Source organism: Sapajus apella, unplaced genomic scaffold (assembly GCF_009761245.1).
Source record: "Sapajus apella isolate SASKATOON/1434 unplaced genomic scaffold, GSC_monkey_1.0 scaffold34, whole genome shotgun sequence".
Taxonomy (NCBI): domain Eukaryota; kingdom Metazoa; phylum Chordata; class Mammalia; order Primates; family Cebidae; genus Sapajus; species Sapajus apella.
The window spans coordinates 23604232-23617374 of record NW_022436974.1 but is presented as its reverse complement, the minus strand read 5'-3'; the positions used below and the strand labels follow the sequence as shown (position 1 = coordinate 23617374).

The 13143-nt window shown below is 37.4% G+C and overlaps 1 protein-coding gene across 4 annotated transcripts in view; it reads right to left on the bottom strand.

Moving 5' to 3' along the window:
* Positions 1-13143, bottom strand: part of RSF1 (remodeling and spacing factor 1) — a 157973-nt gene that overhangs the window by 27900 nt on the left and 116930 nt on the right. For all 4 annotated transcript variants that reach the window (XM_032295915.1, XM_032295916.1, XM_032295917.1 and 1 more), the window contains 3 exons: positions 11223-11429; positions 6147-6251; positions 3913-3992 (listed from right to left, as the gene is read on the bottom strand). In XM_032295915.1, coding sequence (XP_032151806.1) covers positions 3913-3992; positions 6147-6251; positions 11223-11429 — 392 coding nt within the window. The remainder of the gene's footprint in view (positions 1-3912; positions 3993-6146; positions 6252-11222; positions 11430-13143) is intronic.

Genomic DNA, 13143 nt, shown 5'->3' with positions numbered 1-13143 from the left:
CTCACTTTAGAAAACTGAATGACAAGGGCTAGAATTTAGTTAATATTTATTTTAGAAACACACATATTTTGCTGTTTAGCGCTCCTAAGATTCATATATATGTGTGTGTGTCTGTGCATGTATACATGCACAGACACACACACATACATGTATTCTAGGAACTATAAACAACAAAAGCTTTGTTAACCAGATTATTACGGAGAATTAGCAAACACCAACAACCATCGGTTAACTGGCTTGGTCCAGACTGGTCTTCCTGTAATAGTAACTTTCCTCTCCTTTCTAATATACAATCTGAGAATGTAGCATGTGATATAAAGTCATAATTACAGATGTCCTCTTAAAGAATGACATCTAAAGCCAGGTGTGGTAGCTCATGCCTGTAAACCCATGATTTTGGGAGGCCAAGGTGGGCGGATCACTTGAGGCCAGGAGTTCAAGACCGGCCTGGACAACATGGCGAAACTCCATCTCTACTAAAAAATACAAAAATTACCCGGGCGTGGTGACACGTGCCTGTGGACCAAGCTACTCAGGAGGCTGAGGCGGAAGGATCGCTTGAAGCTGGGAGGCAGTGGTTGCAGTGATCATGCCACTGCACTCCAGCCTAGGCGACAGAGCAAGACTCTGTCTCCAAAAAATAAAAAGGATATTTAAATAAAGAGGACTACCTAGAGTAGGTGAAAAAGCAAAGGAACTAGTAAATTGGAGATAGTAATATAGACAAATATTGTGGCATACTTTAAAACATAAATTTCTAAAAGTCAAAATATTTCATAATTGCAGTGGCATGTCCTATATGAGGCCACTGTCAAAACTTTTTCACCAGCCTTTTCCACATATAAATGGATACAAATCCAAGGCTTCCAAAGAGCAAGCAGATAAGAAATTCTTAGTGGTTTACATTCTTGGCTTTTAGAAAGAATATATTCTCAGCTGAGGCGAATGGCTCATGGCTGTAATCCCAGCACTTTGGGAGGCCGAGGCAGGTGGATCACTTCAGGTCAGGAGTTCAAGACTAGCCTGGCCAACATGGTAAAACCTCATCTCTACTAAAAATACAAAAATTAGCTGGGAGTCATGGCGCGTGCCTGTAATCCCAGCTACTCTGGAGGATGAGGCAGGAGAATCGCTTGAACCTGGGAGGCAGAGGCTGCAGTGAGTCGAGATTGTACCTGGGTGACAGAGCGAGACTCTGTTTCAAAACAAAAAACCAAAAACCAAACAAAAAAAACCATTATCTTCCTTAGTGGATGAGCCTATTAGCTACCTACATTTGTGAGACATCAGCTTCAGGACATGGGAAAACCACTAATTTCTGAAAAGGATAGCAGATTTGAGTAAGATGGAGGCAAAGGAAAAAATCTAGTTTTTGTGATTTAATTTAAATATCTCTAGTTACATCTTTTCCACTGTCAAAAATAAAAACAAGAGAAACAGCACATCAAAATAGTCCTAGCAATTTCATACAGAATCATTCTTTATTTTTAAAAATGTTCTTGGGGCCGGGCGCGGTGGCTCAAGCCTGTAATCCCAGCACTTTGGGAGGCCGAGGCGGGTGGATCACGAGGTCAAGAGATCGAGACCATCCTGGTCAACATGGTGAAACCCCGTCTCTACTAAAAATACAAAAAATTAGCTGGGCATGGTAGCGCGTGCCTGTAATCCCAGCTACTCAGGAGGCTGAGGCAGGAGAATTGCCTGAACCCAGGAGACGGAGGTTGCGGTGAGCCGAGATCGTGCCATTGCACTCCAGCCTGGGTAACAAGAGCGAAACTCCGTCTCAAAAAAAAAAAAAAAAAAAAAAATGTTCTTGGAAGATATTCCAAATATCTGAAACATAAGTAGTTTAGAGAAATAACCCAGGGTTTAGCTGGGAGTGATGGTGGCCACCTGTAATCCCTGCTACTTGGGAGGTTGGGGCAGGATGATCTCTTGAGCCCAGGAGTTCCAAGACTGGCCTGGGCAACATAGTGAGACCCTATCTTCAAAAAAAAGAAATAAATAACCTAGGGTTTCTCATTTTCAAAGTACTTTTCTGTCCTAGTTGATTTGAGAGATTAACTTGACTTTAAACTAAGTAGCATTCATTACAAGCCAGAAAGCTCAAACTGGGTAGTAAAAAAACCAAAACCTTTATGTTCTAGAGGCTGAATCCATTTTTAATGTTCACCTTTGCACAAGGTAAAGTGAGTGGATCATGGGACAAGCTGATTGCCTTAAGGCAAGCTAAATTTGGAGGGGGAGACTATGAGTCAGAGAATATAAGTTAAAGAAGTAGCAAATGAAGGTAAAATCAGGAGACAATGTTTAGATTTCCTCAGTCATACTAGTGTATAAATGAGTATCAAGTCCCACAGATGAATCCTCTGAAAATTCTCTCCAGTACCTCCATCTTATTATCACAATGCTAGCCCTAATTTAGTTCTTACAGACTCACAGGTTTGCTACTCCAACAGTCCCAACTCCCATTCATTCATCTTACTGTTGCCAGAGCGTTTTTTTTTTTTTTTTTCTGAAATAAAGATATACTGACACATGTCTCCTTTGATGAATGCCCACTTTCTATAGAGAATAAGTCAAATTCTACAGGCAGGAAAGCTATTAGCAATTTGGCCTTACTCAGCTTGTACAAAAATCTATGTCCTACCATTCATCTACTGTCACTTTTACACTTTACCTTTGCTCATGTTTGTGCTCTTTGTTTGAAATATGTTTATTGATATAACCTCATTTTATTTTCCAAGGTCTCCCTTGATACCCCCAAATCCTTTGAGAACTAAAATGTTCCTCCACCATGTTCTTGTATTGCTTTTAATATACCTCCACTTTTCTATTTTATTATTGGTTCATATGTCTGCATTATATTATGGGTTCCTATGTCTGCATTCTCTAACAGAAGGTGAGTTCCATGCAAACAAGAGCTTTCCCTTTGATTTTTCCTCTTCAGATTGGTACACAGTAGGTGAAAATGAATGTTCAGAAATAGATTAATTAAAGAAGGTGCAAATAAACATAAACTATTGTCTTGATTCCGAATCCCCTTTTAAAGATTAGGCTCAAGTTCAGTCTCAAGAACTTCATCTAACAAGTCGTCTCCAATTGCTTTAGACCACCATGCAATGGTGTATTGAAAAGGGGGACATCTCTTACAGGTATAGTAAGACACAATTCAGCATTTAATACTCTTTATTTCACCAGTGTTAACTCTGCCCACCCAAGGAGATGACAGGGGTAACTAAATTATAGACCAGTTCTTACAGCATTCTTGTATTCTCTACAATATTTAGTTAGGTGCATACCCTTCACAATACTTGGGCCAATATTTATTCAGAGAAGGTTCTGACAAATATTATTTATTTATTTATTTAGAGACAGTGTCTCAAACTTGGGTCAATATTTACTCAGAGAAGGTTCTGACAAATACTCATTTATTTAGAGACAGAATCTCACTCTTGCCCAGGCTGCAGTGCAGGGGCATGATCGTGGCTTACTGCAACGAATCTCCTGCCTCAGCCTCCAAGGAGCTGGGACTATAGGCATGCGCCATCACACCCAGCTAATTCTTGTATTTTTAGTACAAATAGGGTTTTGGCATGTTGGCCAGCCTGGTCTTGAACTCCTGACCTCAGGTGATCCGCCCGCCTCGGCCTCCCAAAGTGCTGCGATTACAGGGGTGAGCCACCATGCCCAGCTAGTTCCAATACTTTAGATTGAAAGCTGGTGAACAATTCCTATAAAAGGAAAGATAATAAGCATACAAGCTAAGCAGGTCACAAGGTCTCTGGTGCAACTACTCGGTGCTGCTGTCGTAGGGCAACAGCAGCCACAGAGATTATATAAACATTCCCAAGCAAACCATTAACAAATATATCACATGTCATATTCCAAGCAAAACATTAACAAAAATACCTTCGTTCGGCACGCTCTTTCTTCTTTAAGGCAACATCCAAATCCTGCAACTGTTCCTCTAATTTTTCACAGAGCAGTTTCTGAGGAAGCGAAATAGGTAAGGGTCATTTTAAACAACTTTTTTAGCAATCTTTTATTACATACATGTTAACTTCATGGGTAATGTATTCTGAGAGCTGGTAAGGGAACACAGTACATGAACAATGTAGCTTTTCTTGTGTTGAATTAAATAAAGAGGTGCCTCAGCATCCACTGAACAGAAGATGAGCATAGTGATTTTGAAATAAAGCACATGTTAAAGAAACATACAGCTTTGCCAAAAGAAACGTATTCTGTGCCTATCCTACTGGCAATACTCAATGTTTAAAATAACATTTGGTTCAACGTATGCATGTAACAGTAATTATAATTTTAAAAAAAGTTCCCGAGACATTTTTAAGGGAGAAGGCTATATGTTTGATAAAACAATGATGCCAATAACTATTTTTTTGAAAAAGAGAACAGGCTGGTTTGAGTACAGTGGTATTTACACTAATTAATTTTTTTTTGTTTTTTCTCCACTGCCACTGCTTCACTTGACTATCCTTCAAAAAAAAAAAAGGGAGAGACTGGAAAAAATAAAGTTTATCATTTTATTTTATTTTTTGAGAGAGAGTCTCACTCTGTCATCCAGGCTGGAGTGCAGTGGCATGATCTTGGCTCACTGCAACATTTGTCTCCCAGGCTCAAGTGATTCTTGTGCCTCAGCCTCCTAAGTAGCTGGGATTACAGGTGTGTGCCACCACGCCTGTCCAATTTTTGTACTTTTAGTAGAGATGAGGTTTCACCATGTTGGCCAGGCTGTTCTTGAATTCTTGGCCTCAAGCAATCTGCCTGCCTTGGCTTCCCAAAGTGCTGGGATTATAGGCATGAGTCACCACACCTGGCTAAGCCTTCATCATTTTAGAAAAATAATTATTACCAGTTTTTAATTTTTTAGAGATGGGGTCTTGCTATGCTGCCCAGGCTGGTCTCTAACTCACAGCCTCAAGTGATCCTCCTGCCTCAGCTTCCACGGAGCTAGGACTACAAGTGGGTGCCACCATGCCTAGCTTAATCCATCTCTCTCTCTTCTTTTTGAGACAGAGTCTTGCTCTGTTGCCAGGCTGGAGTGCAGTGGCATGATCTCAGCTTACTGCAATCTCTAACTCCCGGGTTCAGGTGATTCTCCTGCCTGTCTACAGACATGTGCCACCACACCCAGCTAATTTTTGTATTTTTGGTAGAGATGGGGTTTCCCCATGTTGGCTTAGATAGTCTCGATCTCTTGACTTTGTGATCTGCCTGCCACGGCCTCCCAGAGTGCTGGGATTACAGGTGCCACTGCACCGGGCCTAATCCATCTTTTTTTCTTTTTTTGAGATGGAGTCTTGAACTGTTGCCCAGGCTGGAGTGCAGTGGGATGATCTTGGCTCACTGCAACTGCTTCCTCCTAGGTTCAAGAGATTTTCCTGCCTCAGTCTCCTGAATAGCTGGGATTACAGGCGCCCACCACCATGCCTGGCAATTTTTTTTATTTTTGTTTTTGTATTCTTAGTAGAGATGAGGTTTCACTATGTTGGGGAATCTAGACTCAAACACCTGACCTTGTGATCCACCTGCCGTGGCCTTCCAAAGTGCTGGGATTACAGGCATGAGCCACCATGCCCAGCCATCCATCATTTTTAAGGCAAATGAAAGTAGGTTTGTGAGGGAAAAGTACCCAATGAGCACAGTAGCACAAAAATAGCCCAATTCTTCAGCTTTAAAAAAAAAATTGCCTGAATTAAGATAGAAGAGAAAGAGAATCTATGTTTCTCCTAACCCTGATAACACCATCTGTAAAACTACTGACAAAAAGAAAGTAGGTATAAACCAAAAAAGAGGATGAAACAAAATACATTGGAAGAAACTTATATCCTCCTTTCTGCATATCTATACTTGGTACTTTTTGTGCTTAAATTGAATTTGAGAAAAAAAATCATCCAAAATTTTACAAAACTTAAGAGGGCTTCTGAAAATTGCTTTGGGAAAAAAAAAAACAAAAAAGGAAAACTCAAAAGCTATTAATAAAAGGTAGAAATTCAAACAGAGGTAAATACTATTTACACACTGCTCTGAAGATTAAAAATATTCATTCAGTAGCTATTAAACAGTTATAATTAATTTGAACATAAACTCAAAGACTAGAAAAACAGAAGTGGACTGGGTCATACATGTTGGCAAGGGGGGCAGAACCATTCTCCATCCGGGATGATCATCAGAGGAGGGCGAAGGCAGGCAGTGTGGTATCCACTATCGCAAGAGTCACACAGAAGAATCTGAAATAAATCACACTGATGTCAACCTAACTATGACTAAAATTCAGTTACTCTTAGGTTAAAGACATTTCAATATTTCTTAGTACTATACTTCAAAGCACTCTTTATTTGCATATAGCTAATAAATTAAAAAGCTCTGATAATTAGGGAATCTGACATGTTAATATTTATTTGTTTATTTATAAGACAGAATCTCACTCTGTTGCCCAGGCTGGAGTGCAATGGCATGATCTTGGCTCACTGCAACCTCTGCCTCCTGAGTTCAAGTGATTCTCCTATCTCAGTCTCCTGAGTAGCTGGAACTACAGCCACCACGCCCGGCTCATTTTTGTATTTTTAGTAGAGATGGGGTTTCACCATGTTGGCCAGGACGATCTCGATCTCCTGATCCACCCCCCTTGGCCTCCCAAAGTTCTAAAATTACAGGCATGAGACACTGTGCCTGGCTCATGCCAATTTTTAAAGAAATCTAAAAAAAGGTTAAGCTACAAAATTTAGTTAAAAATAACAAGTCCTTTCTGACCTAAAGTTAGAATCCTTTGTCATTCAGTGTATAGCCACAAAGGCTATGACAACATATTCTTTATAACAAACTTTTAAAGCTCAAGTATGAAAGACTACCCTACCACACACAGAATTCTTAAAACACAAAAATTTCCATTTTAAATAGCATTTAATTACTTGCCTGTAAGAAACACTCATGTTCTTTTTATGATGTAAATTCAAATAAGGAAGAGACTGAGGTATAGAAAAGGAATACAACTACATTCAGAACCATCATCATGTAATACAAAGGTTAATAACATCAATTAGTCTTACAGTTGTTTTATCGGTATTTGAGTTTAATAAGAGGACCAAGGTCTAAAACTTAACATAGTATACTCATTAACGTTTTACTTAAAAGAAAACTTTTTATTTTTAAATAATTTTAGATTTACAGAAGAGTTGCAAAGATGGTACAAAGTTCTCATATACCCTTCACCCAATTTTTAACACTGTTATATAACCATGGTACATTTATCAAAACTAAGAAATTAACATCAATACTATAAACTAAACAATAGGCTATTGAGATTTCACAAGTTTTTCCACAAATGTCCTTTTGCTGATTCTGAATCTTGGATATCCCATTGCATTCAGTTATGTCTTGTTAGTATCCCCCGGTACGTAACCATTTCTTGGTCTTTCTTTGTTTTGACCGACAGTTTGAAGAGAACTATACTAGTCAGATATTTTTGGTAGACTGTCCTGAAATTTGAGTTTGTCTGATGCTTTCTCATGGCTAAACTGGGGTTCTGGGTTTTGAAGAAGAATCCCATAGAGGGGAAGTGCCCTGCTCACTGCATCATATCAGGGGATACATGTTATCAATATGACTTACCACCGCTGGTATTAACTTTGGTCACTTGGTTGAAGTAGTATCTGTTGGTTTTATCCACTGTTAAGGTCACTACTTGTCACCTTCCGTACTTTATTCTCATGATAAGTGCAGCCTACACTCAAGGGTAGGGGAATTAAGTTTTCTAGAAGTATGAGTATGAAATAATTTATGGATATAAATTAAAATCACTATAGTAGTTAATAAATTAATAAATACCCTGAGGGGGAGATACCCTGAAGCTATGCCAATATCTTCTCTCTCCTTAAAGTTCTGCTCACTAGTGTTAGCGTCCACTAGGGATTTTGCTTGCAACGATTATTACTGTGGTATTCTGATGGTGATTTTCTATCTCCCATATGCCTTCTATATAAGTTATTAGGAATTACTCTGTAAGAAAAATAAGTCCCTTCTTCCCCACATTTGTTTATTTAATTATTTATATCAATATGAACTAATGAATATTTATTTTATTCTTTGGGTTACAATCCAAAGCTATCATTATTTAATTTGTTGTTGGAACTGTTCCAGCCATGGACACAATGGAAGCTCTTTCAGGTTGTCTCATGTGTCCTTAGGACTTGCCTTAAGTACTTCCTTACTTTTTGGCACTACAAGAAGCTTCAGGAATGTCTTGTATTTTCCCTGCTCAAGCCTTAGAACCAACACTTCTTCAAGAAGCCCTAGCTGCTTTACGGGATAATGGTACTTAGAAACCAAGATCTGGATGCTCTAGAAGCTCATTGCTAATGGCAACTACTTTTAATCTTTCTCAGAGAACAGAGTTAAGATGTATACATATGTATATGTATACACATATATCTTCTTTTGCCTCTATTAAAATAAACATGGAGTTTATACTATGATCTCCAGTTCTAATCTAACATCATAGGTTCATCATGGCTCCTATTACCTATGTTTTATTTATTTGCTCAACCTAGTATAGATGAAGTTTCTGCAATCCTAACCCATATCAGGGGGTGGGAGGAGGCACACCATTACAATGCATCACCACTTGCTCTCAATACCCAGGATTCGGAACTTAGTTACCTTAGTATTATACTTCAGGTATACAGTTGATTAACATGGCTTCTATAAAACGTAACCTAACTTTCAAATAACAAAATTACAGGTAAACTTTTAGAATTTATTTCTAAAGTGAAGATTGTTTCTACTCTACAGTAAAGGTAAAGTGCCACTAAATAAATACTACCATGTAAGATTTCCAAACCTCAGGTAATGATCCATTTATTTTGACTAAAACATCTGGAAAATCCCTTAGGGTTCTATATTCATTTATACATTTACTGTTTTTCTGCTGTTAAAGATCAATTAAGAGGAGGACTATGTCTTTCTAGCTCAGCATCATATTCTTACAACTTAACATATAATAGCTGCCTGATATTTTGACTTGAGGATTATCCTTAAGCACTCAGCATAAGAAATCCACATTTGGGATCTTCAGTTTCCAGCGTCATTCACAATATAATTTCTGCTCACTCCATTTTATTTCTCATTTCTTTTTTTTTTTTTAGATGGAGTCTTGCTCTGTTGCCAAGGCTGGAGTGCAGTGGCATAATCTGAGCTCATTGCAACCTCCACCTCCTGGGTTCAAGCGATTCTCCTGCTCCAGCCTCACGAGTAGCTGGGACTACAGGCATGCCACCAGACCCAACTAATTTTTGTATTTTTAGTAGAGATAGGGTTTCACCATACTGGCCAGGCTGGTCTCAAACTCCTGACCTCATGATCTGCCTACCTCAGCCTCCCAAAGTGTTGGGATGACAGCATGAGCCATGGCGCCCTGCCTTTATTTCTCATTTCTTCACATCAGTTCATTACAGCAGCTATTGTTGCCTTAGGTAAAATGCACTCTTTTAGTTTAAAGGGACACTAGAAAATGGTAAGGGGAGAACACAAGTGTTGCTTTTTTCTTGATTTAGAAGGCAGAAAAGATTACTATCTCAAATGTCCTCTTGGCCTTTCTCTGTATAAAAATATTGACTTCACTTTCATAGACTTGATGATCATAAAATGCTTAGAGGGATCTTCTCAGCATAATTTCAACATCAATTCTTCTTAGAGCTCAATCTCTGGTTCTTTCACATGAGCCCTTAAAAACTACTGGATTATGATAAACTTCACTGATATTACATTTAATTTCCAGATACGAAACTAAATGTAAGAAAGAGAAGTGTAAGTAAACCAGAATTAACTTTAACCCAGCACATAATATGTATCAGAAACTGTGCTAGCCAACTTTACATGAGCTGTTAAAAACACCCCTTAGAAGTATGTGGTGTGAATCCCATCTTATAATAAAGAAATCAAAATATAGAGAAGACAGCTCCAGATAAGTGGTATCCTGATAAGTAGGATCTGAATTCATGCTGTCTGGCCCTATGCTTTTCCTATCACATCATAATGCTTTCCCTATCACATCATAATGCTTTCCAGGAAAAAAGAGCTGGAGAACCACTTGTTATGAATTTTCCAAATTTTAGAGAATCTCAAATGTTTCTGGTCCATATGACTCTACTGAGGTAGAAACATCTTTCTTTATATTTTCTTTTACTTAATAGCTGGAGATTTCCTTTAAAGTAAAATCTATTCAAAAGAACAGCACAGGTACATAGCATTAGGTATAACAAGACTATTTCCTTAACAGACTCACTTACAAACCACAAATGATAGACAAATATTACAGATTAGGAATTCATTCTCCTGATTCAGGCAACTTTTGAAGAACTTAATTCCCGGGGAAGAAAGCTCCATATAAATGTAGTACTATTCTTCTTGGAATATATCTGGTCTATAATTTATTCTCTTAAAAATTAAAAAAAAAATTTTAAGTTAAAAAAATTTTAGTGGGTATATAGTAGGTGTATATATTTATAGAGTACCTGTGATGTTTTAATAGAGGCATATAATGTGAAATAATCACATAGGGGTAACTAGGGTATCCATCACCTCAAGTATTTACCATTTGTTTTAGAAACATTCCAATGCCGCTCTTTCGCCATTAAAAAAATTTAAACCCCTACTATGTTACTACTTGACTTATATGTTTTTACATGAAGGCAGTAAGGCCTTCAGGCCTAATTTACTTAAAGCTGGCACTTCAAATATATCATTATAAAGTTACTTATGATGCCCTGGCTGCATTTGAAATCCTGGGTCAAATCCTCCTACCTCCTACCTCGGCCACCAGAGTAGCTAGAACTACTCCCTGGCATGTGCCCACTATGTCAGGCAGAAATACCATTATAAATTATTTAAAAGGAAAGAAGAAAAAAACAGAACAGACTAAAAATACTTGAATACATTCATCAACTTGTGAGAAGAGGTTGAGGTGTATTTTTTTTATGTAGAGGAAATATTAATATATAAGCCAGGTAGAATGAAAGTAAGATCTTGATCATTGGCCTTCCTAGAATTATATTATATGAGAAACAGAAATAGAAATTACTCTGTAGCATACAAGCTATCATTAAGAAATTCAAATCATGATAAAACCCCGAAGAGTTAGGCTGCTCCGGGCAACCTCAGCGTGTCTATAATATGAGTATTGTTCATTTACATCAGGTACATACTAGCTCAGGATGGTTTGGAAGGCCACATTTTTTGCACGGTTCATCATCATCTGCTAGGATGGCTTCTTCACTTTCCTTTTCTTCTTCCCCTTCTGAAGCTACAGATGATTTTTCACTGTCAGATCCTTCACTTTCATCATTGCTTGAATATTTCCATCTGCCACGTGTCCGAGAACCAGTCCATCGAACTTTGCCTTTGGGTTTTACCTTGTATAAAATAAAAAATTGGAATAATTTGATATAATGTCTTTTAAAAATTTCCTTATTACATGTCCATTGTATAATATTCAGCCAATATACCAAAAAAAGGGGAGAAAATTATTAAAGTCTCATCACTGGACACAGCTATGATTAAATTTTGGTGTATACTTCCACTACTTTTTCTACATTTTTTTTTCTTAAAATTGAATTATAATAAACATTCTGTCTTATATTTTTCCTAGTCATATTCTCCTAACAGTACTACAAATGCCATTACATAACCATATTTATCTAATCCTCTACTAGACATTTAGGAAGTTGTTTCCCATGTTTTTCACTTTCATCAACAATGTACTGTATCTTTATAATTATTTTTACACACATCTCTGTGGTTAGGATAAATTCCTTGAAGAGGACTCTGGGTCAAAGGTCATGTACATTTTAAATACTTTATAAGAAAATGATGATGATATTCTCACAAATTGTCATGTAAAAATTTTAAATCCTGTATTAGAGATGAATTTTAAAATTTTAAATGGGCCAGAACTGCATATAAAAATCCTAACAAACAAATATATATATATATATATACACATATATATATACACACATATATATATATACACACATATATATATATATATATAGAGTAACAAGTTTACAATGTGATTAACAGCTTTTTATTGCTTAGTTTTATACTGTTTTTTTTTTTTGTAGTTTTATACTGTTTTAACTTGTATTTTAGTTTATTCCTACACTATAGGTCTCCAGCAAAGAACAAAATAATTCTAACAACAAAAAAGAATACTTAAAAAAAATTAAAAATTCAGTATTTCAGAGAACACAGGATCACTTACAATGAAGAATGATCTGGTTGTTTAAATAAATTAAAAAGAAAAGTAGCACTTTTGACGACAAATTCTCATAGACTAGGGAAAAACTTGTAAAATATTTTGCTTAAAATAAGAGGGTCATAAAAAAGGGAATTCTGATGAGTAATATCAACACTAATGAGTAAAATGGGGAATCTAGGCACTGTCACACACTGGTAATAAGATGCTATATTCGTGGGACCTTTTGCAAGGGCAATGTGGAAGTAGCTAACAAAGCTTAAAATATGCATGTCCCCTGACCCAGCAATTCCAATTCTAGGAGTCTATTCTAAAGAAATACTCACTCATGTCCAAAAGGATCTTCAATGCAGCATTGCCTGTAATAGTGAAAAATTGGAAACAACCTAAATGTCAATCAATAAGTGAGTGGTTAAATAAACTGTGGTATATCCATACTATGGAGTACTGTGTGACCATTAATAAGCAAAAGGTATACTATATCTATGGACATGAAGAGTTCAGAGACACTTTTAAGTGAAAAACTCACAGAAAATGAACACTTTTGGTCCAATTTATTTTCTAAATAAGTGAATATTTATGAACATACATATAAATGCATGAAAAAGGACAGGAGGGCCAGGTGCAGTGGCTCACGCCTGTAATTCCAGCACTTTGGGAGGCCAAGGTGGGTGGATCACAAGGTCAAGAGATTGAGATCATCCTGGCCAACATGGTGAAACACCGTCTCTACTAAAAATACAAAAATTAGCTAGGCATGGTGGCGAGTGCCTGCAGTCCCACCTACTCGGGAGGTTGAGGCAGGAGAATCACTTGAACCTGGGAGGTGGAGGTTGCAGTGAGCCAAGATTCCGCCATTGCACTCCAGC